The sequence below is a fragment of the Hyla sarda genome, chromosome 13 (assembly GCF_029499605.1).
Source record: "Hyla sarda isolate aHylSar1 chromosome 13, aHylSar1.hap1, whole genome shotgun sequence".
Lineage (NCBI taxonomy): Eukaryota > Metazoa > Chordata > Amphibia > Anura > Hylidae > Hyla > Hyla sarda.
Genome location: NC_079201.1, coordinates 31,545,328 through 31,570,024, shown reverse-complemented (window position 1 = coordinate 31,570,024; position 24,697 = coordinate 31,545,328). Strand labels below are relative to the sequence as shown.

Here is a 24,697-nt window from a genome sequence, read left to right as displayed (position 1 = left end):
TTTTTTTATCCAATACTTGACTATCTGAATCAATTTACTTTGTTCTGTTCTTGTACCGAATACACTGCCATTAGGTATTTTATGTGTTTACAATTGCCATGTGCTTGGTGAGTAGGTTAACAGCAATTTTACATGAGCTAAAGTGTGCCTAAATTGTGCCCTGATCTGGTAGATCAATGTTTCTTTATGGAGCCTTTTACCCAGTTCAGTCATTGCTGGATGTGTGTGCCGTCCTACACTTTCACGTGTGATGCGCGGCTGACTAACAATGATTTTTAGGCCTGCATATACAATCAGATCAGCTGACAAAATAGCGTTTTCTTGTTCGTCGTCTGATCTCTGTCCTGTTTTTTTGCGGGTCAATTACCATAAACAAGTGTTCCTTTAAAGGTTCATTCCGCTGATTATCAGCCCATGCAGGAGGCCCTTAATTCTGACCAATAATTTTATTTGCATCATATATATATATATTATTATTATTTTTTATTTTTTTTAATGGGGGCATCCATTGACTCCATTAGTTCAGAGTCAGCACCACAAAGTTACCATAAAAATGCTCTAATATACCTGGCAATAAAAGTAGTGGCTAAAGCTAATTTACGCTTATGTAAGCTCCCAATAATAGTAGATAAAAAACTACTCTCCTTCGGAAGGAAGAAAACTGTCTCTAGTGCTAAAGGTGACTGCCCTATTAGAGCTATTTTTCATATGTTTTCCAAGGAGCATTGCCCTAAAGACTACCTAGTGGGATCTCCATAAGGAAAATAAGTACCTTTCAATACTAAAATGGATTTGCTGCAATTTTATGGTCTGTGTCCACAGAAAAATGTATTCAAGGGGTACTCCGCTGCTCAACGTTGGAACAAAATGTTCCGTCAAGCTTAGAGCCGATGACGGGAGCTCGTGACGTCATAGCCCCACCTCCTCCTGATGTCTCGCCCTGCCCCTTCAATGCAAGTCTATGGGAGGGGGCGTGACGATTGTCACGCCCCCTCCCATAGACGTGCATTGAAGGGGCGGGGCATGATGACAAGAGGGGGCGTTGCTATGATGTCACGAGCTGCCGACTCCAGCGTTCGGAACAGTTTGTTCCAAACGCTGAGCAGCGGAGTACCCCTTTAAATAGATTGCCACTATAAGTTACAGCAGAAACCCTCTTTTTTAGCTGCTTTATTACATTATTATTTCTTTTTACGTCAAATATTTCCATGTGGAACAAAAAAAAGTATGTTGGGTCTCTTGTGCAATGATGATTCTCATTCTTGTGAATTTTAACACCGAGATGAAATGTGTGAGCCATGAGATCCACAAACAAGACTTCACACACAACTTAGTGGACGTCTGACATCAGACAGCAATTAGTTACACAACAAAGTCACTGTGCTGGGACAATACACCACATCTGCCAGTACCTTGTGATGGACTGGCTGAGTGCTCCAACATAGTATCATCCAGCAATAGATCTAAAAGAATGACATGCTGTTAATTATTGTTCCCTATGATAAAACAAACTTTGCTTTTTGTCCATTGTAATGGTTTTTCCTGGTATTAATCTTCTTGGTAACTCACCAATGAGCAAAATACTGACCCTAAGACAATGGGGCAGATAGCAATATGTTTTTTTTTCCTCTTTGGTGTATACGCTCTTAGGCTAGACTTCCACGCAGGTTTTTTTTCTGGCATTTTTTGGGGAAACTGGCACTATAGTTTTTGAGCCAAAGCCAGAAGTGTATTCAAAAGAAATGGGAAATATAAGGAAGGGCTTATATGTGTCCTTCCTGCTGGATCCACGTCTAATTTTGGCTCAAAAACTGAAATGGCAGTTTTCCAAAACCCGCAGTAAACCTAGGCTTATGAAGACTTGTGTGACTCCATAGAAACATACCAGCAAACTTTGTAAAGTCTTATACTGCACTCATTAGCATACGCTTGGAAGGTTAGCGAAAAGTATGGAAAATAACTTTTCCACTGTATCTGCCGGAACAGACTACACAGTTGTTTGCAGTCTGTTTCCATGGAGACTCATAGGTCTGCATAAGAGCTGAAGCAAAAAGAGGAAAATTGATAGGACATTTTTCATAAGGGCTATTTTCTGAGTTGCTTCATTTTTCCTTTTTGATGCACTGGAACAACAGAAAAAACTAGTTGAAAATCGAAATCTTTACTTTAAAGGGGTACTCCGGTGGAAAACTTTTTTTTTTTTTTAAATCAACTGGTGCCAGAAAGCTAAACAGATTTGTAAATTACTTCTATTCAAAAATCTTAATCCTTCCAGTACTTTTTAGAGGCCATATACTGCAGAGGAAATGCTTTTCTTTTTGGATTTCTCTTCTGTCATGACCACAGTGCTCTCTTCTGACCTCTGCTGTCCATTTTAGGAACTGTCCAGATCAGCATATGTTTGCTATCGGGACAGCTCCTAAAATGGACAGCAGAGGTTGTGACAGAAGAGAAATCCAAAAAGAAAAGCATTTCCTCTGTAGTATACAGCTGCTAATAAGTACTGGAAGGATTAAGATTTTTTTTAATAGAAGTCATTTACAAATCAGTTTAACTTTCTGGCACCAGTTGATTTAAAAAAAAAAAAAAGTTTTCCACCAGAGTACCCCTTTAAAGTCTAGAAATAGGTGTATTCTATTCACAAATAAATGGATACTTTAAGGCCGGTCGATATTTGGGAAAACAGAAACCTCACAAACCTTCCTTTGCTGAAAATGGCTTTATCAAACGGATATATTGTGTCAGGATAGAGAAAGAGCCCTATAGCTGAATGTGTAAAACTATCGAAAGAATCTCCTGGGATTGATAAACACAAGTCATAAACTCTAAGCATATAAATAGAGTGCCTTATTTAACTACATCTGATAATCCCTAGATCAAAAGATTGAATAAAGATAGTAAACAAAATGATTTATATTGGGACACAAGAGGTTTGGCACAGTAACTGAATGTTCAGATAATGTCTGCCTACCAGCCTGCACACTGAATGTAGAAATATAACATAAAATAACATATTTATGTACATTATATTGCAGAGATAGAATACAAAAGAAACACATTTACTTATCAATCTGTGTTACCAATTTACTATTATTTACAAAGTAAAAAATTTTTATCCTTGAAAATTGTCTAATTTTGTAATTTTTGTATTAACCTTCTGCATAAAAGATCTCTAAGACCTCTTAAAGGGGTACTCCACTAACCAGCGTTCGGACTGGACGTAGGCTTTAAACAATAAGTCATTTTCTACTTACACATTTCTTTTAAAGGGGTAAGCCAGAGTTCGGAACTTAATGTTCTGAACGCTGTTTTCGCTCTGTGGGGTCGGCCACGCCCCCTGGCGACATCACAGTCACGCCCCCTCATTGCAAGTCTATGGGAGGAGGCGTGACGGTAGTCACGCCTCCTCCCATAGACTTGCATTGAGGGGACGGGACCATGACATCACAAGGGGTGTGGCCGATCCCCGCAGCGTGAACACAGCGTTCAGAACATTAAGTTCCGAACTCTGGCTTACCCCTTTAAAAGAAATGTGTAATTAGAAAATGGCTTATTGTTTAAAGCCTACGTCCAGTAATAGTCCTGACAGCAGGATATCTGTTTAACATTTGAGACAACTTCTGAGTCAGAGATTATCACAATATGGAGATGTATTTGGTGGATGTCTCATGCAAGTCTATGGGTTTTCTAGCAAATCCATTTCTAGATAGTCTCAGGGCAAGTCTTGATCTCCTGAGTTTCCACAAATTTTAAACAGATATTGTGCCGCCAGGACCATAATTGGATGTACACTTTAGATCAAGCTTTTATATTAAACATATTTTAAAGCCTTTTTTTTTTCACATTTTTCATTAAATTATCTATATTTTATCCCCCTTTCCGACCCTTGACGTACTGGCATGTTATGGGTAAGTCGGGTCTGCGTCATAACCAGCAGAATCCCCCTGCTATCAGCAGTAGATATCGGCCAGTAATGATGAACATTGGAGATCAATCCAATGTCCCTCATTTAAATGGTTAAATACCGCTATCTGTACACATCACAGCATATAAACATTAAATGCCAGTAATCACTGGTGTCTAGGGGTCCCATCAGCACCCCCCACGATGGGTTGTTGAGGAAGCCCAGAGCCTTACCTATCCCTCGGTGTCTTCCCTGGCTTGGTGATTGTTTAGGCCTACCATAGGCAGGCTTTCTAGCGCCGAGAACATAAAGCAATGTAATGCCATAGCATTACATTGATCTATGTTAGGCTGGGTCCACACTACGTTTTGTCCCATACGGGAGCGCATACGGCAGGAGGGAGCTAAAACCTCGCGCTCCCGTATGTGACCGTATGCGCTCCCGTATGTCATTCACTTCAATGAGCCGACCGGAGTGAAACGTTCGGTCCGGTCGGCTCATTTTTGCGCCGTATGCGCTTTTACAACCGGACCTAAAACCGTGGTTGACCACAGTTTTAGGTCCGGTTGTAAAAGCGCATACGGCGCAAAAATGAGCCGACCGGACCGAACGTTTCACTCCGGTCGGCTCATTGAAGTGAATGGCATACGGGAGCGCATACGGTCACATACGGGAGCGGGAGGTTTTAGCTCCCCCCTGCCGTATGCGCTCCCGTATGGGACAAAACGTAGTGTGGACCCAGCCTAAGCCATCTACTGATGGCCTAAAACAGGCCCCTAGGTGGGCAAAAAAGTGTTAAATACATAAAAAGAAATCCCCCCAAGTAAAAGATTTTAATCACCCCCCTTTTTCTATTTTTTTAATAAAATACTGTGAAAAAAATAAATCAATGTCACGCCCCCTCTAATAGACATGATTGCAGGGGGCGTGGCATGACGTCAAGAGGGAGTATCGTGTGACGTTATGTCTCTGTCTCGGAAGCAGCACCCCCAGCACAGAATGTCGGGTACTGCACTAAGAACGCGGGGGTCTCGCCTTTAGATAGGGGATAAGATGTCTAAAACCAGAATACCCCTTTAACTCTTACTTTCACTTTTTCAGGGGGTAATGTAATGGTTTGCATTTTAAGTTTACACTATTCACTGTATGCTAAAAATAACATTTAACTTTATTCTCTGGGTCAGTCAGATTACAAATTTATATACTGTAGTTTTTTTCTTTCCTGTTTTTTTTTTAGTTTTACTACTTCATCAAAAAACGAAGTAGTTTCTTTTTAGGCAGCAATTCTGACTGTGAACAATGTTCATGGTGCGGTATTATTAATGTTATAGTTTTATAGCTTGGGTCATTACACACATACCAAATATGTGTTTTTTTTTACAACTTTTTCTTTTGCTGTATGAAACAATTAATTTTGTATGAAGAATGGCCCTCATTTACTATTCTAAACCCGACTTCTTTTGTCGTTTTTTTTGTCGCATCTTTGTCTGCGCCATGTCGCAGACATCGTGCGCCAGTCTGCGACACGATGCAACATTTTTTCCCGACGGACCCGATGTGGATTCTCCCAAACCCGAAAAAGGGGCGTAACCCGACATTTCTGAGCTTTCCCACGTATTTATAAAGGTTTCCAACCCGAATTTGTTGAATTGTTGTGGATTTTTTCCCAACAGCTCAGAGGAGTTGGAAACCAAAACCAACAAAACCCAGTGCGACAAACAGGATGCAACATAATAATAAATACCAGGGGAAAAAAGCAGTCGGGTAAGAAAGCAAGATAGACTTACAACCCGATTTTCTAAGTAAATGAGGGCAAATATGTGTAATTTTTGTTTGGGTGAAGGGGATTTTTTACTACTACTGTGATGCTGTGTATAATTCCTGCCAGAATAGAGTCTTCGGCACACATAGCAGGCCTAAGGCCCCATCATTGCCCGCCGTAAAATTTTTGGATTCTAGAAAAGTTTAACATTTTTATCCCAATATACCAATTTAACAGCAATGAGGCCAAGATTTACTCTTAGTTTGTAAATCTGTGCATGGCTTGGTAAAAAGATATTTAGGTATAATCCAACAATCCAACTTTCTGCCTATATCCTGTAGACCTTTAAAATGCATTTTCTGCATTTTTTTATTTCACAGTTAAAAGGGGTACTCCGCCCCTAGACATCTTATCCCCTATCCTAAAGAAGATGTGCGATCGCAGGGGTCCTGCCGCTGGAGACCCCTGTGATCTCCCTGCAGCACCCGGCGTTTGTTTAGAGCGATGGGTGCAGCACTGGAGTGCCAGAGGTGCGTGACATCACGGCCATTCCCCCTCAATGCAAGTCTATGGAAGGGGGCGTGGCAGCTGTATCGCCCCCTCCCACAGACTTGCATTGAGGGGGCATGGCCGTGTCGTCACAAGCGGGGCGTGACCGTGATGTCATGAGCCTCAGCATCACAAGTCATCCAGCATGGAGCGAAGTCCGCTCTGTGCACGAGATGTCTGGGGTGCCGCAGCCGAGATCGCGGGGGTCCTGCCGCTGGGGGCATAGGGGATAAGATGTCTAGGGGCGGAGGCCTCTTTTACACTGACGTTGCTCCCCGTCAAGAACGGCCGTTTGTGTGACTTTAACGACGGCTTCCATTTACTATTATGGGGGCCGTCGGGCACCATTGTGTTTTGACGGGAATAGTGGGATAAAAAGACGGCACATGCAGTAATTTCCTCGCGCTATTTTCCCCGGCTCCCCTGATGGCCGTCACACTACCGTGTCATAACGGTAGTGTGAATTTGGCCTAAACTGCACAAAAAACACATTTTGCAATACAATTCAGATTATACTGATGTTATACAAAGGGTTTTGTCAGAGATATTAAAATAAAGATCTTAGGCTTGGTTCACACACTGTAAAATTAAACAGATGTAAAATACCTATTTTTCATCTGTTTTCTGTTTTGATTTTGCAGTGCGTGAACCCAGCCATAGATTTCAACTTCTTCTAAGCTACTTTTATTGTTGAATCTACAAAGCAGGTCAATTCAAAACGCCTTAATATAAAAACATCAGAATATAAAAATCAGACTATCCTCTAAAAGTAACTCGGTAGGGGTGAGTTCAAATGTGGTGAAATTTTCCCACCGCAGATTTCACAGCAAAACCACTGCACATCTACAGCCGAATCTGCATGTGTCATTTTTCAGAGCAGATTGTGAACTGAAAATGAGCAAAAAACACATTGCAATGGAATATGGTTGTCGAAAACCTCATTCCCATACAAGAGAGAAAAAAATCTGAGGATCTTCGCAATGCAAAGAGAAAAATATGTGTCAAGTGCTGCATGTAAAACATGTGGATGTTGGATATGATTTCTAGCAAAATCATCAGTTATTACTTTTGCCATTTGAAACAAAAATAAAAGTAATTTGTATCTTCATGTACAAATGAAGGATTCTTCAATATTAGCAACGCACGTGGTCTGCATGTGTTCCATCTGATCTCATGTCTACGGATACTTGAATATTGTTTCTCAGAACATTCCAGGATTATCCGTCTCAATGGGACAGATTCATCAGTATATACGAGCAATGAAGAATGGAACGGACGGCTACTCACTTTGATCCACGGCATTTTATTTAGCAGACAAGGTGCAAAAGACAAACAGGCACGATCACAAAAGGAGCGACGTTTGCATTACACGCTTCTTCCGGCTCACTCAGTGAGCCGGAAGAAGCGTGTAACGCGAAACGTCGCTCCTTTTGTGATCGCGCCTCTTTGTCTTTTGCACCTTGTCTGCTAAATAAAATACCGTGGATCAGAGTGAGTAGCCGTCCGTTCCATTCTTCATTGCTCGTATATACTGATGAATCTAGTGCCAACTTTATTCTTCTATTGCCGGAGATTCATCAGTATGTTTACAGCAGTTTCATATGTGAAATCAACACCTAAACTCCCAGTTTCTCTTCTTTCCCTAGCCCTTTGGTCCAGGTTCCGGCATCCTGTTCATTATAACCTCCTTCCCCCAATTGGGCACAGGGCTCTTATTTAAAGGGTACCTCTCATCAAAAAAACTTTTGATATATTATAGATTAATGTATGCAGAATAACTTTACAATTGCATGTTATTAAAAAATATGCTTCTTTCTATTTAATTTTCCACTTTGAAGAAATGACCACTAGGGGTCTCCTCACCAGTTCTGGCAGCAAGCATTTCAGACTCATGCTGGAGTCCTAAACACTACGAGCTGCCAGTCTGCTTTGTTCACAAAGGAGAACACTCAGAGCTGCCAGACTGCTTTGTTCACAGCCTGTTTGGCTGTGAACAAAGCTGGCTGGCAGCTCTGAGTGTTTAGGACTCCAGCATGAGTCAGAAATGCTTGCTGACAGGACTGATCGGGAAAAATACAATAGAAAGCAGCATATTTTTCATTAACATGCTATTGGAAAGTTATTCAACATTCATTAATCTAAAATATATCAAAAGTTTATTTGATGAGAGGTACCCTTTAAAATAACTTGGTCACAAATATCCCACATACTCCATCTTGTACCCCATTATATTTTTTAAGAAGAAGCTGTTAGAAGAACATGATAACAATGTAGCAAAAAAAAAAAAAAAAAACCCAGGCGGCAGTATTGTTAAAAGGGTTACCAGGCCATAAATACCGTACCTTCTGCATTAGAAAGAAACTGAGTGCCAGAGTGGATTCTCTAGTGTTTTGCCTTTCATAGTTTGATTTCATAAGCCATTTTTTTCTTAGTACTTTTCATTAACTATATATTTAAATCAATATTTGTATTCACTGAATTATGATAACAGATAGTAATAGATTTAACTTATTTTTTTTTTATTTTTTATTTTTTTATTTCTACTAAAAAAAAAGCCCTCCATTATCCAGCATTTTTATTTTATTTAAATTTCTGCCCAGGCTTCCGCACTTGCCTCCTGCTGCTCCCACGATGCAGCCGGAATCATTCTTCTGTCCTCCGGCCCCAGTCATCTTCATGCTTCTGGGGCCCGACACATCACACTGCGGTCAGTTTATCAGCCTCGACTGTGATAGGCTGAGCGTCAGTGTCATATAACAGGCCGGTGCCCACCTTCGTCCAGGCCTATTACATCACACTGCCGTCTGGTTTTCTTTCCCATTGCTTTCCATGACCCCCTTCATTGAATTGCGGACATATATCCTTGAGTGGCAGCTGCCTTTTCAATCTGCTCTAGAGCAATAAAACCAATCAGTCACATTGGACATAATGGGGTTTATTTACTAAAAGTGGAGTGTAGGTTTCTTTGTGGGTTTTGATTTCCAACAGGTATTTTCCCAAGGTATTTACTAAGGTTTCCCTACATTTCGCACTTTTCCCTATGTTTTGCTTTTTTTACAACTCTTCTGATCTGTAGGGTTTTCCTCAGCTCAAATCCACCACATTTTCTGTGGAAACCTTAGTAAATATGTTGGGATTTTTCAAAACTGTCGGGACCATGCCCCTTTTTTCGGGACCGTGCCCACTTTACCCAGTGGCCATGCCCCCTTTTTGGGTTTTTCATGTAAAATGGAGGGTTTGGGGGTTTTTTTGGTCGCAAATTGTGTCGCAAGGGACATGCGACACAATTTGGGCGCAAAACCCAACAAAAAAGTCGGGATCACGTTAGTAAATAAACCCCAATGGGGGAGATTTAGCAAAACCTGTCCAGAGGAAAAGTTGCTGAGTTGCCATAGCAACCAATCAGATCGCTTCTTTTATTTTTGAAAAGGCCTCTGAAAAATGAAAGAAGCAATCTGATTGGTTGCTATGGGCAACTCGGCAACTTTTCCTCTGAACAGGTTTTGATAATTTTCCCCCAATGTCTATTCTTTGAGCAGCATAATAAACAGCATAAGAAGTTGGGTTTATTTATAAATAGTTCAATATTGTTTCCTCACTTTGGCCTTATGAGTCTAGTGGATAGACTAGACTAAATGGACAGTGTGTACACAACATTACCTACCAAGCACTAAATAGGACTGTCCTTTAGGCATCCAAGCATGTATTTACCTGAATAATGTACATTTCATACTGAATCTACAGCGTATACATTGATTGGCCTAAATATGTAAATTAACCAGTTAGGCTAGGTTTCCACTTGTTTTTTTTTTTTTTTTTACACCTAAAAAAAACGCCAGCAAAATAGCCAGAAAAACTGCCACGGCTTTTTCCTATGTTTTGGCAGTTTTTTTGGCTTTTTTTTCTGTCGTTTTTGCCTTTGAGTGAAAATTGCATTTTTGGCCCCTTTGGCGTTTTTTTCTAAATTTGTTGGGTACGAAAAAAAAAAAAAAAAGGATGTAGTAGGGATGGAAAAAGATGTATCCGATAGAGGGAGCTAAAAATGTAGCCGACAATAATAAAAATGTAGAAAGGGGCCATTTAAATGTAAAAATAATCTATTTTTTATAATTAATTTTGTTAAAATTTGTATTAGTATTGTATTTTAATGATGTGTTTAACCCCTTAAGGACCACGGGTTTTTCCGTTTTTGCACTTTTTCCTCCTTACCATTTAAAAATCATAACCCTTTCAATTTTGCACCCAAAAAACTATATGATGACTTATTTTTTTGCGCCACCAATTCTACTTTGCAGTGACATCAGTCATTTTACCCAAAAATCTACGGCGAAACGGAAAATTAATTTGCAGAAAAAACTCAATTTTGTAACACTTGGGGGCCTCCGTTTTTCGGTAAAAATGACACCCTATCTTTATTCTGTAGGTCCATACAATTAAAATGATACCCTACTTATATAGGTTTGATTTTGTCGTACTTCTGGAAAAAATCATAACTACATGCAGGAAAATTTATACATTTAAAATTGTCATCTTCTGACCCCTATAACTTTTTTATTTTACTGCGTATGGGGCGGTATGAGGGCTTATTTTTTGCGCCGTGATCTTAAGTTTTTAGCAGTAGTAATATTTTTGTATTGATTGGACTTTTTGATCGCTTTTTATTCATTTTTTTCATGATATAAAAAGTGACCAAAAATACACTATTTTGGATAATTAATTATATATTTTTATAGTTCGGACATTTACGCACGCGGCGATACCACATATGTTTATATTTATTTATGTACTCCCATAGGGAGTACAGAGCAGAGATGAGGAGCGCAGGAAAAGGCCGCTCCGCATCTCAGGGATGAAGGATGAAGGACGATCGCAGTGGGTGTCAGGAGTAACACCCGTTGTGATCTGTCCTTAACTGCAGGTACTACTCCTGACACCCGCTGTAATCCTCCTGTATAATGTATAGATGCGGGTGGTCCCATGCACTGACATATATATATACATATATATATATATATATATATATATATATATATATATTATATATACACACCTATTCATATTTCCCACAGAGAGTTGTGATTGGCCGGAAGCATATATATACGGCAGTGCAGGGGACCATAGAAGAGCGGCCGGCAGCCGGCATCTAAACATTATACAGGAGGATCGCAACGGGTGTCAGAAGTGACACCTCGGGCGATCTGTCAATTAGTACATGTGCTACTACTCCCATCATGGAAAAGTGTGTTTCATGCTGGGAATAGTAGTACTACCTAAAAAATAAAAAAATAAATGTTTTAAAACACACACTTTATTCAACACATTATTAAAATACATTATTAATAAAAAGTTTAATAAAATTAATTATAACAAATATATTATTTTTAAATTTAAAAGGCCCCTATCAAAATTTTTATTATTGTCGGCTACATTTTTAGTTCCCTGCCCGCCCACATAAATTGATCCCTGTTTACAAATTAATAAACATTTTGTTATAAAAAAGATAAATGACTTCCAGTTCCGCGCGGGCATGCTCCTGCACCCCAGACCTCACACCCACGCCGTACCGGCCGCCACACACGGAGCTCACCTGCTGAACCACTGCCTGAGGTCCAGGAGGAAGTCGGGAGCACCAAAGGGCCGTAATCTTCACTCCGCCGGCAGTGGTAACAACAGCGGCACGGCGGCCCTCCTCTGCCTGAGCGCTGGAGCCGCCATCTTCTGCCAGAGTGCAGAGCGCTGCAAGCAGGAAGCTCCCGCCCGCCCATGGCAACGAAGTATCTGATGGGGCTCTCTCCTCTGACAGGGACAGCTTTAAAGGTACTGACAGCCCCAGAGCTGATAAGGAGCTTCGTATCACTCCATACCGCTCAGGCCACGCTATAAAGGAGACCGGGGATTAACTCCTGCACACCCTCCCATGTGTCCACTGCTGAGTGTGCACTCCTATCTGCCTGGGCAGTAGACCACAAGATGTGTGCACAGTATCATCAGACCCTGAGGAGTCAGGAAGATCCTCTAGTGGGCAGCACCAGTCTCCTACTCCCACTGACTTTGTCTCATGGACAGCTATCTTACTAAGAGGTCCCAGCACCAAGCTGTGGTACCCCCCTCCACACCTACACCAGTTCCTGCTTCTTCGTCAGTACCTCCCCCGGTCACTCACTCCCAGCCTACAGCTTTGGAAGTAGTTAGCAGCCAGCCGCTGCTCTCTTCTGAAGAAGGCACTACAACGCTGCCTGCACATCTCCAGCTCCCTAACTTGGGGAGCGTCTCTGAGGTTTCCTTTTCCTCACCTATGGATCTACAGACACTGGCAGCGGCCCTGGTCAAGCTGATTACCCCTACTATACAGTTGACCCTGGAAAACACCATGCACTCAACGTTAACACAGCATCAAGCGGATTTGGGAGCACAATCAGGCCGTCTGGATGAGGCAGAGCAGCGCATTATCGCTCTAGAGGATGAAAACAGCGGTCTTGCTACCAGGCTGTGCCAAACTGAAACAGACCTTTGCTACATCAGTGAAAAACTGGAGAGTGATTTGTCCAAGGCCTTAGGGCTTACACACAAAAGCAGAGAGAGCTCACCTTGTGGGCCGACCCCCCGCCTGACTGACGCCACTCACCCCAGACAGGTCATATTCAAACTGCTGGACTACAATGAAAAAGTAGAGCTCCTCAGGGCATATCGCAAACGCTCCTCGCCACTTACTTTCCGCAACAGGAAGTTATTGATTTTTGAGGACTTTTGAGAGCCTATGGTAAAATCTTCACAGAACTGTTCAAAGTATCCAGCCACTTTGAAGATGTACCAACCGGATGGCTCCTTTTCTTCCTACCAAAGCCCGGCCAAGGCGGAGGCCACATTACAGGATCTTTTGAGGGAGCCTCCTCACCATCCCACCTCCTCACCAATTGACTGCCCTTTTGCTACTTGTCAGATAATTCCTTTAGTTACTCTACTGGTTATCAGGGACCCTAATATCTATCACTGCTCCTAGACCTGGCATCAGTTTAGCTGACCATATACGGGGTCCGGGGTGGGAGTTCTGACTGCCCACATGCTTGGAAGAAGTGAAGTCCCTTACCCACTATGCAGCCAACCTTGTTCTATCCTGGGGGTTGGGCTGTACAGGGCATTTCATGTTTATGTTATTGTTTTATTTATGTTATGATTGTGCATATCTTGTTCCGGTTTATCCCCCCCTGGGTCTTCTCCACATTACATGATCCACCTATATTTTCTTCATCTGTATCTTAACGCTTCTCTCTGTTGGCTCCACCACTCCTCTTGTCACATCCTCTCTCTGTGTCTTTCCTGCTCGCTACCCTGTTCCATCTCCTCATCATCTGCTGTCCATTCTTTCCCCCTTCCCCTCCTCTTTGCCCGCCCCTGTCGGCCTCACTTTGATAATGTGTAAGACTGTGAAGGGACTCCGCTCCCCTCAAAAATGCATGAAAATTCATTGTTTTCTGATCCAGATGTAGCCCTTCTCCAGAAGACGCACCTAACGGCAGGACTTTCAGAAGATGCAGAAGTTATGGGTAGGCAAGGTGTTGGGCAGTCCAGCGGTGGACGGCAAATCTGGAGTTTTGACATTGGTTAGTAAATCTTTCTCGCACCACATTCTCTCGCATGTCAGAAATGATGAGGGGCGCCTTTCTCACTTACAGCTGGTCCATAATGGCGATACGTATCATATTTATAATGTTTATGCTCCCAATGGTGATAACTCTTCCTTTTTCCAATCTCTAGCAGATACAGTTAATGGTGCCAATATACCATTTACCATCTTGGGTGGGGACTTCAACTTGGTAGTCGACCCACTAGTGGACCGTAGATGATCACTTCACCCCAATACCTCCCCGCATCAGAGCGACAGGGTCCTCCCCCCCTTCATGACACAAACAGGACTACTAGATTCTTGGCGGCACCTACATCCGGAAGTGCGTGAGTACACACACTTCTCATATGTTCACACTTACTGGTCGCGCATTGACTATTTCCTGGTCAGTCCCTTGTTGTGTTCCCACTTGGGGGCAGTGGACTTACGGGATCTGGTCATTTCGGGCCATGCTCTGGTGGTTCTGGAGCTTCTGCCATCATGCCCCAAAGGTTCGGACTTCTTGTGGTGATTTCCGTCTTATCTGACGAAAGACGAGTCCTGTCTGGGTCTTCTCTGGGGCTGTTGGCTGGTGTTAGAGATTGACAATGCATCCCATAAAGCCAATCCTTCCCTCTACTCGGAAATCGCTAAGGTAGTACTCAGGGGTAAGATTATGTCTTATTGCAAGACAATTAAACGCTAAACTCTGGTGGTCATTCAATAGCTAGTGCAGCTCTATCGGTGGCTTACTCACATTTTCTAGACTCCCCCACCACAGACCATAAACTTCAATGGCAGAAAGCGAAGTCCTCATATGAACTATGGTTAGACAGGAAGGCGAGGATCTATAGGTCCCATTTTGAGGCAGACTAGTTTCAGCATGGCAATAAGGGAGGAAGTTTGCTGGCGTGCATAACTAAAAGGTCCTCTGCACCTGCGCACGTACTAGCATTGCGCAATTCCAGGGGGCACATAACGCATGAACCACACTCTATCAACTCAGTCTTGGGCTCCTATTATGCTGCTCTTTATTCCTCCCCCCTGCCTCGACTGATGAGGGGGCACGATTTCTGGAGGGACTGACTTTACCATCCTTGTCCGATGACCAACGTCAAGAGATCAATGCAGATGTAACAGAGGAGGAGGTGGCGACTAGTATACGCTCCCTAGCTAATGGGAAGGTGCCCGGGCCAGATGGTTACCCCAGCGAGTTCTACAAGCCCCTGGTTAATCAGGTAGTGCCCTCCTTGACTGCTTATTTTAATGAAGTATTACAAACAGGTGTTCTCTCTCCAGGGGCAAAACTTGCCTACATTAAGGTGCTCACCAAGCCTGGCAAGGACCTGTTGGAACCTGGTTCATATCGCCCCATCTCTATTGATCAACCAGGATGTGAAGTGACTATCTAAAATCCTTGCTGATCGACTGGCCAGGTTTCTACCCTCATTTATTGGTGACCACCAGGTGGGGTTCATGAAGACCCGCTCGGCATTCACGAATATCAGAAAGGTATTAGCGACAATGGATAGCCTTCTGAGCCAGTCCCAGACAGCCACCCAACGTGCTGTACTTACCTTTGGATGCTGAAAAAGCTTTTGATAATGTTCGTTGGAACTGGTTCTGTCCAAATTTGGGATTGCGGGCTGGTTTAGCTCCTTCATAGAGGGTCTAGATGATGGTCTCACAGCTAGGGTGCATACACCGGGTATTTTATCCACCCCCCTCACATTAGCGCAAGGCAAGCGCCAGGGATGCCCCTTGTCGCCTTTGTTATTCGATCTGGCGATTGAGCCTATGGCTCGCTTCTTGATTTCTACTGATATCTACAGGGGCATAAAGGTAGGTGTTCAGGAGATTTATTTATACATATTCGCAGATGCTGTGCTTCTGTACCTTAGCAATCCCAGAGAAGCTGTCCCCAAGATCCTCGATTTCCTGTCCTATGCGGGGGGTTTCACAGGTCATAGGGTATTGCAGCTAAAAGTATACTCTTGCCTCTGGGTGTGGCCTCTCCAGGGAGGTTTCCTGATGTGAAGGTTCTGGGGGTTGCAGTGGCTCCTTCTTTCATTACTTATGTGGGCATTCGCATTGGGAAGACTCCTGATATGCTTTATTCCCTCAATTATGCCCTGCTCTTTTAGCGCATACTGGCAGAACTGAAGCGCTGAGAGTATCTGCCATTATCTTTTCTGGGTAGGTGTCAAAATGATTAGTTTTGTATCCTTTTGTATGCCTTTTGTATCCTCTGCAAACGCTCCCGCTCCAACTTAAGCATGCTGATATTAAACGCCTCAACTCTGCTTTCCAATGCTTCTTGTGGTAGGGCAAGCAGCCGCGTATTGCTTTGCAGAAACTAATGCTTTGCAAAGTGGAGGGGGGGGGGGGGGGTAAATTTTCCCAACATCAGAGGTTACAATTTAGATTGCCTGTTTCGCCTTACGCTTGATTGGTTACATGGTCCCACGTATTTTTTCAATTTAGCGGTGGAAGCGGAGTTGGCTGCATCTTGGTCTCTGCCGGCACTCCTCCATACCTCCTCCGCCAAGCTCCCGGTCGGGATCAAGGGCTCAGCATTATTGCGTTACACGATAGTAGCATTGAAAGAGGTATGGAAGGTATTTGGCCTTCCGTTCCTTTTATCCAAATGAATGCCCTTGCTTGACCATCTCGAATTCCCGCAGGGTAGGTCTTCCCAGTGGATGCGACTGTAGATATCCAAGGGGGTTCGGACAGTAGGGCAACTAATGCATAGTGAGGATAGACGATAGCTCACACCAGGAGAGATGCTCAGCACTTTTGATCTTTCCATTTCTCACTCTCTTTATGCCCACCAGATCCACGCTTTTTGTTCCTCCAGGCTACGAGACCTGTTGAAGGAAGCCCCATCGCACACCCTAGATTACATCATTGGTACTGAACCCCGGAGATTGTCAATTTCAGAGCTGTATATAGCTTTCTGTAGCCGATTTCTTAAGTGGTAACTGGCGAGCCATCTCCTGGGACATTGCTTTACTTTCTTAGTGGATACAACATGTTAGTTTTCATGTTTAGGAAGGGGGAGGGGGGGAGAGGTATGGTCCTGAGGGAGTTGTTTGTTCTTGTGATATATGACGTAATATTATGTTTTGGTTTTAATATTTTCTTTGCCTTCTCCATTCATCATTATGAGTGTCTGTTCCATTTTGTTTATTGTTTTTGAAAACTGCTTAATAAAAATATATATAAAAAAAAGATCCATTTCGTTAAATACAATTTTTTCCATCACTACTGTATCTTTTTTATTATTATTATTATTATTTTTTAATGGTACCCCACAAAATTTTATTGAAAAAAGTATCTCCATTACTTTTGTGGTGCAAAAAAGAATAAAAACCGCCGGCAAAAACGCCAAGGTTAAAACCAAAAAATTGCTGAAAAACGCCAAAAGGATTAAAAAAAATTCTAACTGAAAAACACCAAGTGGATCTGGCATTTTGCAGTTCGCTATTGACTTGCAGCTAACATCTGGCCGCAGCGTTTTTTTCACAAAAAACACCATGCGGCACACAAAAAAACACACAAGTGGAAACCTAGCCTTCATGACACTGATTATCTTGTTACTTTGGCACCTATCATATATCATGCAGAAGGCGAATAGTCAGTTCTTGACATCCGTGAAGGTGATACATAGAACTATATGCACCCCAATCAGGTGCAAATTGCACCAACAATCTGAGATACATGACACAAATGTGACACATTATTGATCTGGTGCATTCTTAGAATGTCTAGTGGAAAAGTATACAGTCTAATTCTTGTTTTCTTTTATGTTCCCCATCATGTTTAAAGCAGGAAAAAAAAGTGAGCAAGGGCCTAATAGTGATGGCTAGACAACTGGGTCAGAGCATCAGCAAAACAATAATCTGGTGTGGCATTTTCGGTAGGTTGCGGCAATAACTACCAAAAATTGTTCAAGAAAGGACAATTGGTGAACCAGTGACAAGGTTATGGGGGAGCCCCAGGTTAATTATTGTACATGGGGTTCGAAGGCTTGCCCGTCTTGTCAATCTAGTCAATTAGAAAATGCAGTTCAGAGATATACAGAACACATTTAAAAAACTTAGGGGGAGATATATCAAAACCTTTCCAGAGGAAAAGTTGCTGAGTTGTCCATAGCAACCAATCAGATTACTTCTTTCATTTTTGAAAAGGCCTCTGCAAAATGAAAGAAGCGATCTGATTGGTTGCTATGAGCAATGCAGCAACTTTTCCTCTGGACAGGTTTTGCTAAATCTCCCCCTTAGTGTTTCTGTCTGAAACGCGTTGACTTTTTAAAAAAATTTTTTTATTAATTTTGTAAATGTCTGAAGTGCATGTTGTAATGGATTTTTAAAGTGATACTCCGTGAAGACACCCAGCGTTCTGAACATTATTTTGAGAAGGCCGGGTTCAGGATGTCACACCATGCCCCCTCTTGATGTCACACCACACCCCCTCCATTCATGTCTATGGTAGACGGCATGACGTCACAACCATGGCCTCCCGTACCCGGCGTTCTCAAAATAATGTTCAGAACACCAGGTATCTGTACTCCCCCCCCCCCCCTGCGATCAGACATCTTATCCCCTATCCTATGTCTAGCAACGGAGTACCCCTTTAAGGCTATGTTCACACTACGGAATCTCCACCTGCAATTCCGCTTTGAAATTGCAGGCAGAAATTCCACATACTAAAATGTATAGTGTAGTGAATGGGTTTCCGTTCACAAATTCACACTTCGGAATTTGTGAACGGAAAATCTGCTTGGAAATTTCCGCCTGAAGAATGGCGTTGCTCATTCTTCAGGCGGAAATACTCGCGGAACACACGGTCTATTGGAGACTGCAGTGTCCGCACGGTCCTAGCGCCTATTGATTCAGTAAGCGCTGGCTGCATTCAGAAACTCCGGGTGGAAATTTTCTGCCCGGAGATTCTGTAGTGTGGACCTAGCTTAAGAAAGAAGTTATTTGGACTTGGACTTGTAGACATTTCTGCATATTTTCAATGGTTTCTAGAGCAAATCCCAGCAAGTGACAACCCCATCTAGAGGTGACTTTGGAGCCAATCACTTGCTACAAAGTGTACCAACAATGGGTTAATTGACAATAGATAGACCTTATTGATGATGTGTTCTTTTTGCACAAAGATTATCAAATGTTCAATGAAATTAAAAGTAAGCAGGTACATGTTCTTCTGCGTTTGCAGCTCAGAATCCTTTTTCAGATCAGACGGTACATTCATGTAACAAAAATAATCATTAAACAATATAAAAGTACGTCTAAAACTCATGCTTACTAATAAAATGTATTAAAAGGGTTTGCCATTAACAAAATAAAATAAAAAATATATATACTTAGGATAATAATAGAAGCAGTAGCAGGAAATGTAATATACCCCGCCCCGTTCAGTGGTTATTTGCTATGAGCTGAAATACAGCCCCTTCAGTGATCTTCTGCATAGCGACTCAGTCAGGGCTGGAAGTATTATATAGGGGTCCAGGTCAGCAGGAAGAACTGAAAATTCCCCATCAATGTGTCGCCCTCATAAGAAGCTGCCACTTTAAAATGGAAAACCCATTTAATCACTGTCGAAGCTACGGGCTAAACTGCATCGCTACAAAATATCTCCATGCTTTCTGACTTTTTACATGCACAATAGTAAAAGATGTTTAAAGTGCAATCTGTATTATTTTATAAGCCTTGTTATAATTTTGCTTTGACAATTCATCCGCAAGTCAATTCGCTAGTTATTTTATAAGTTCTGGAAAGCATGTTTTTGCAATTGGATGCATACTATGATAGCACAGGAAGGGTCAGACAATATGCAAGGAGAAAGACTCGAAAAAAATAATGGTGTTAAGTATGTTAAAGTGCCAATCCTCTTAAATGTTAATTCTTCTATTGAAGAAACTATGAAACTAAAATAAATGGTTCTCCAAAAGTAATTACAGTAATTTTACATCTTATTTATAGATTGCCTGGACTTATGGTAATATTCTGCATTCTGTTATACACTCAACAGTAAGGTATTATGCCATAAGCTCCTGTACTTCCTTTATCTCCTACCTCTATGTAAGTAGCTGATCGCAGGGGGCACTGCTACATTTATTCCTATGGGAGCGCTGAAAAGATAGAAATGAATGGACCGGTAGACGTCACACACTCCTCACTGAGAGCGCTGGCCCCCCCCCCCCCCGGCGATCATCTGTTGATGGCTGGCCATATAACACAGGGCGATATCTACCTGTCTGGCTCATAATGTGTAATAGGACATTGGTTGGCATATGAATTTAAAAACATAAGATAATATTTGTTCAACCAGTCTATTAACCCCTTAACGACCAAGGACGTATATTTACGTCCTTGGCCGGCTCCCGCGATATAACGCGGGGTCACGCGGTGATCCAGTGTCATATCTTGTCGGTCCCGTCATGTAACTCATGCCGGGACCCGGGGCTAATAGCGCATTAATGCTTATGAAGAAATATAAAATCCCATCCCTTCCCCAATATCGCGCCACACCCCTACCCTTCAATTCACACCCCTACCCTTCAATTCCCTGGTTGAACTTGATGGACATATGTCTTTTTTGACCGTACTAACTATGTAACTATGATAAGGTGTCATTTTTACCGAAAAATTTACTGCGTAGAAACGGAAGCCCCCAAAAGTTACAAAACAGCTTTTTTCTTTAATTTCGTCGCACAGTGATATTTTTTCCATTTCGCCGTACATTTTTGGGTAAAATGACTAATGTCACTGCAAAGTAGAATTGGTGGCGCAAAAAATAAGCCTTAATATGGATTTTTAGGTGCAAAATTGAAAGGGTTATGATTTTTAAAAGGTGAGGAGGAAAAAACGAAAGTGCAAAAATGGAAAAACCCGTGGTCCTTAAGGGGTTAAATATTGCGATCAGAAAGCAGTTTACAATTAATAATACAAATGAGTTGTGTGCTTCTACTTTGCACTTCTTTTTCTCCTATTCCTAAAGGGGTACTCCGGAGAAAACAAATTGTTTTCAAATCAACAGGTGCAAAAAAGGTTAGACAGGTAAATTCTTCTATTTAAAAAAAACCTCTATCCTTCCAGTACTCATCAGCTGTTGTAAACTACAGAGGAAGTTGTGTAGATTTTTGCAGCCTGACCACAGTGCTCACTGCTGCCATCTCCGTCCATGTCAGGAACTGTCTGGAACAGGAGAGGTATTCTGTAGAGATTTGCTCATTCCCTAGACAGTTCGTGACACGGACAGAGGTCGTAGCTGAGCGCACTGTGGTCAGACTAGAAAGAATAACTCAACTTCCTGTGGAGCATACAGCAACTGATAAGTACTGGAAGGATTAAGATTTTTTAATAGGAGTACCTCTTTAATATTACAATGCAAAGTGTTTCAGAAATGTAATAGAGCCTACATACGTTTGCTCAACCTAATTTACCATGAACTATTTATGTTATACCCCCAAGTGATAATTTGTGAGTGGTAAAAACACATCAGACTTTGCGCTATAGTTTTCAATCCTATGCTAGACCCAGTGCCTACATTTGGGTATTTGTTCTTTAGTTACATGGTGTACCTAGACCTATTGTATTTTGGAAATGTGACTTTTGGAGAACCAATTATCAGTTGAGTTTAATAGCAATATTAAGTTGTTGCACCATCTTTCCCCTGACAACTATTATGCTACCTATCCATGCACAAAGAGACTACCGTATCCATGCCTCTAATAAGCGGCCATCTCAGCAAGGGAGTGAGCGCCTTCAAAGGTCAAGCAGCACTCGAAAATATTTTAGAAGACTACCGACCGGCCATCTCTCTCTCCTTACTCCTTCTCTTTTTCTCCATCCTGCGCAGTCTTTTCTCTTCTCTTCTCTTGGCCTCTTCTTCCTCTTGGTGCTGTCGACATTTGTGAAAATTCTCCACCACCACCCCCACAAACATATTCAGGACAAAGAATGCAACAATCAGCAGGAAGGATATGAAGTAAAGGAGCATCCAGGGGTTGTAGTTCATCACTGGCTGAAAAGAACAGACATCACTGAAATTAAATAGGTCAAGTAAGTTGAATGATTTAATAGGTACAGAGAAGTTAGCTAGATGCCAATTACACAAGGCGATAATTAGAATTAATTACATAGTTTGTAAGGTTGAAAAAAAGACAACAGTCCATCAAGTTAAGCCTAAAACCCTACTGTGTTGATCCAGAGGTGTCACGATGCCGGCTGGCAGGTGGTGGATCCTCTGTGCCAGAGAGGGATTGGCGTGGACCGTGCTAGAGGATCGGTTCTAAGTCACTACTGGTTTTCACCAGAGCCCGCCGCAAAGCGGGATGGTCTTGCTGCGGCGGTAGTGACCAGGTCGTATCCCCTAGCAACGGCTCAACCTCTCTGGCTGCTGAAGAAAGGCGCGGTACAAGGGAGTAGACAGAAGCAAGGTCGGACGTAGCAGAAGGTCGGGGCAGGCAGCAAGGATCGTAGTCAGGGGCAACGGCAGAAGGTCTGGAATCACAGGCAAGGAACACACAAGGAACGCTTTCACTGGCACTAGGGCAACAAGATCCGGCGAGGGAGTGAAGGGGAAGTGAGGTGATATAGGGAAGTGCACAGGTGTAAACACTAATTGGAACCACTGCACCAATCAGCGGTGCAGTGGCCCTTTAAATCGCAAAGACCCGGCGCGCGCGCGCCCTAGGGAGCGGGGCCGCGCGCGCCGGGACAGAACTGACGGGGAGCGAGTCAGGTACGGGAGCCGGGGTGCGCATCGCGAGCGGGCGCTACCCGCATCGCGAATCGCATCCCGGCCGGAGGTGGTAACGCAGCGCCCCGGGTCCGTGGAACCGACCGGGGCGCTGCAGTGAGGGAAGTGTAGCGAGCGCTCCGGGGAGGAGCGGGGACCCGGAGCGCTCGGCGTAACAGTACCCCCCCCCTTGGGTCTCCCCCTCTTCTTGGGGCCTGAGAACCTGAGGATCAGACTTTTGTCCAGGATATTGTCCTCAGGTTCCCAGGACCTCTCTTCTGGACCACAACCCTCCCAATCCACTAAAAAAAAAGTTTTTCCTCTGACCTTTTTTGAGGCTAAGATCTCTTTGACAGAGAAGATGTCCGAGGAGCCGGAAACAGGAGTGGGAGGAACAGATTTAGGAGAAAAACGGTTGAGGATGAGAGGTTTAAGAAGAGAGACGTGAAAGGCATTAGGGATACGAAGAGAAGGAGGAAGAAGAAGTTTGTAAGAGACAGGATTAATTTGACACAAAACTTTAAAAGGACCAAGATAGCGTGGTCCCAACTTATAGCTCGGGACACGGAAACGGACATATTTAGCGGAGAGCCATACCTTGTCTCCAGGGGAAAAAATGGGAGGAGCTCTTCTTTTCTTATCTGCGAATCTTTTCATGCGAGAAGAAGCCTGTAAGAGAGAATTTTGGGTCTCTTTCCATATGGTGGAAAGATCACGAGAAATTTCATCCACAGCGGGCAGACCAGAGGGCAAGGGGGTAGGGAGGGGGGGAAGAGGGTGACGGCCGTACACCACGAAAAACGGAGATTTGGAGGAAGATTCAGAGATTCTGAAATTATACGAGAATTCGGCCCAAGGTAGAAGATCTGCCCAGTCATCCTGGCGGGAGGAAACAAAATGTCGTAAATAGTCACCCAAGATCTGGTTAATTCTCTCTACTTGTCCATTGGATTGAGGATGGTATGCAGAAGAAAAATTTAATTTAATCTTGAGTTGTTTACAGAGAGCCCTCCAGAATTTAGACACAAATTGGACGCCTCTATCCGAGACGATCTGTGTAGGCAACCCGTGAAGACGAAAAATGTGTACAAAAAATTGTTTAGCCAACTGAGGCGCTGAAGGAAGACCAGGAAGAGGGATGAAATGTGCCATTTTGGAGAATCGATCAACGACCACCCAAATAACAGTGTTGCCATGGGATGGGGGTAAGTCAGTAATAAAATCCATACCAATCAGAGACCAAGGTTGTTCGGGGACAGGTAGAGGATGAAGAAAACCAGCGGGCTTCTGGCGAGGAGTCTTATCCCGGGCACAGATAGTGCAGGCTCGCACAAAGTCCACCACATCAGTCTCTAGAGTCGGCCACCAATAGAAGCGAGAGATGAGTTGCACAGATTTCTTAATGCCCGCATGACCTGCGAGATGGGAGGAGTGACCCCATTTGAGGATCCCAAGGCGTTGGCGTGGAGAAACAAAGGTCTTTCCTGGAGGAGTTTGCCTGATGGAGGCTGGAGAAGTGGAAATCAGGCAGTCAGGAGGAATGATGTGTTGAGGAGAGAGTTCAATTTCAGAGGCATCTGAGGAACGAGAGAGAGCATCGGCCCTAATGTTCTTATCAGCAGGCCGAAAGTGAATTTCAAAATTAAATCGGGCAAAGAACAGAGACCACCTGGCCTGACGAGGATTCAGCCGTTGGGCAGACTGGAGGTAGGAGAGGTTCTTGTGATCGGTGTAAATAATAACTGGAAATCTTGATCCCTCCAGCAGATGCCTCCATTCCTCAAGTGCTAATTTAATGGCTAGAAGCTCTCGATCCCCGATGGAGTAGTTCCTCTCCGCCGGAGAGAAGGTCCTGGAAAAAAAACCACAAGTAACAGCATGCCCGGAAGAGTTTTTTTGTAGAAGGACAGCTCCAGCTCCCACTGAGGAGGCATCAACCTCCAATAGGAAGGGTTTAGATGGGTCAGGTCTGGAGAGCACGGGAGCCGAAGAAAAGGCAGACTTGAGTCGTTTAAAGGCGTCTTCCGCTTGAGGAGGCCAAGACTTGGGATCGGCATTTTTTTTTGTTAAAGCCACAATAGGAGCCACAATGGTAGAAAAATGTGGAATAAATTGCCTGTAATAA

At 43.1% G+C, this 24,697-nt stretch overlaps 1 protein-coding gene across 9 annotated transcripts in view; it reads right to left on the bottom strand.

The window, feature by feature from the left end:
- Positions 1-24,697, bottom strand: part of CACNA1G (calcium voltage-gated channel subunit alpha1 G) — a 380,651-nt gene that overhangs the window by 90,782 nt on the left and 265,172 nt on the right. For 5 of the 9 annotated variants that reach the window (XM_056550710.1, XM_056550708.1, XM_056550703.1 and 2 more), the window contains 2 exons: positions 21,642-21,855; positions 1,413-1,463 (listed from right to left, as the gene is read on the bottom strand). In XM_056550710.1, coding sequence (XP_056406685.1) covers positions 1,413-1,463; positions 21,642-21,855 — 265 coding nt within the window. The remainder of the gene's footprint in view (positions 1-1,412; positions 1,464-21,641; positions 21,856-24,697) is intronic. The other 4 variants (XM_056550705.1, XM_056550706.1, XM_056550707.1 and 1 more) reach the window with 3 other exon arrangements.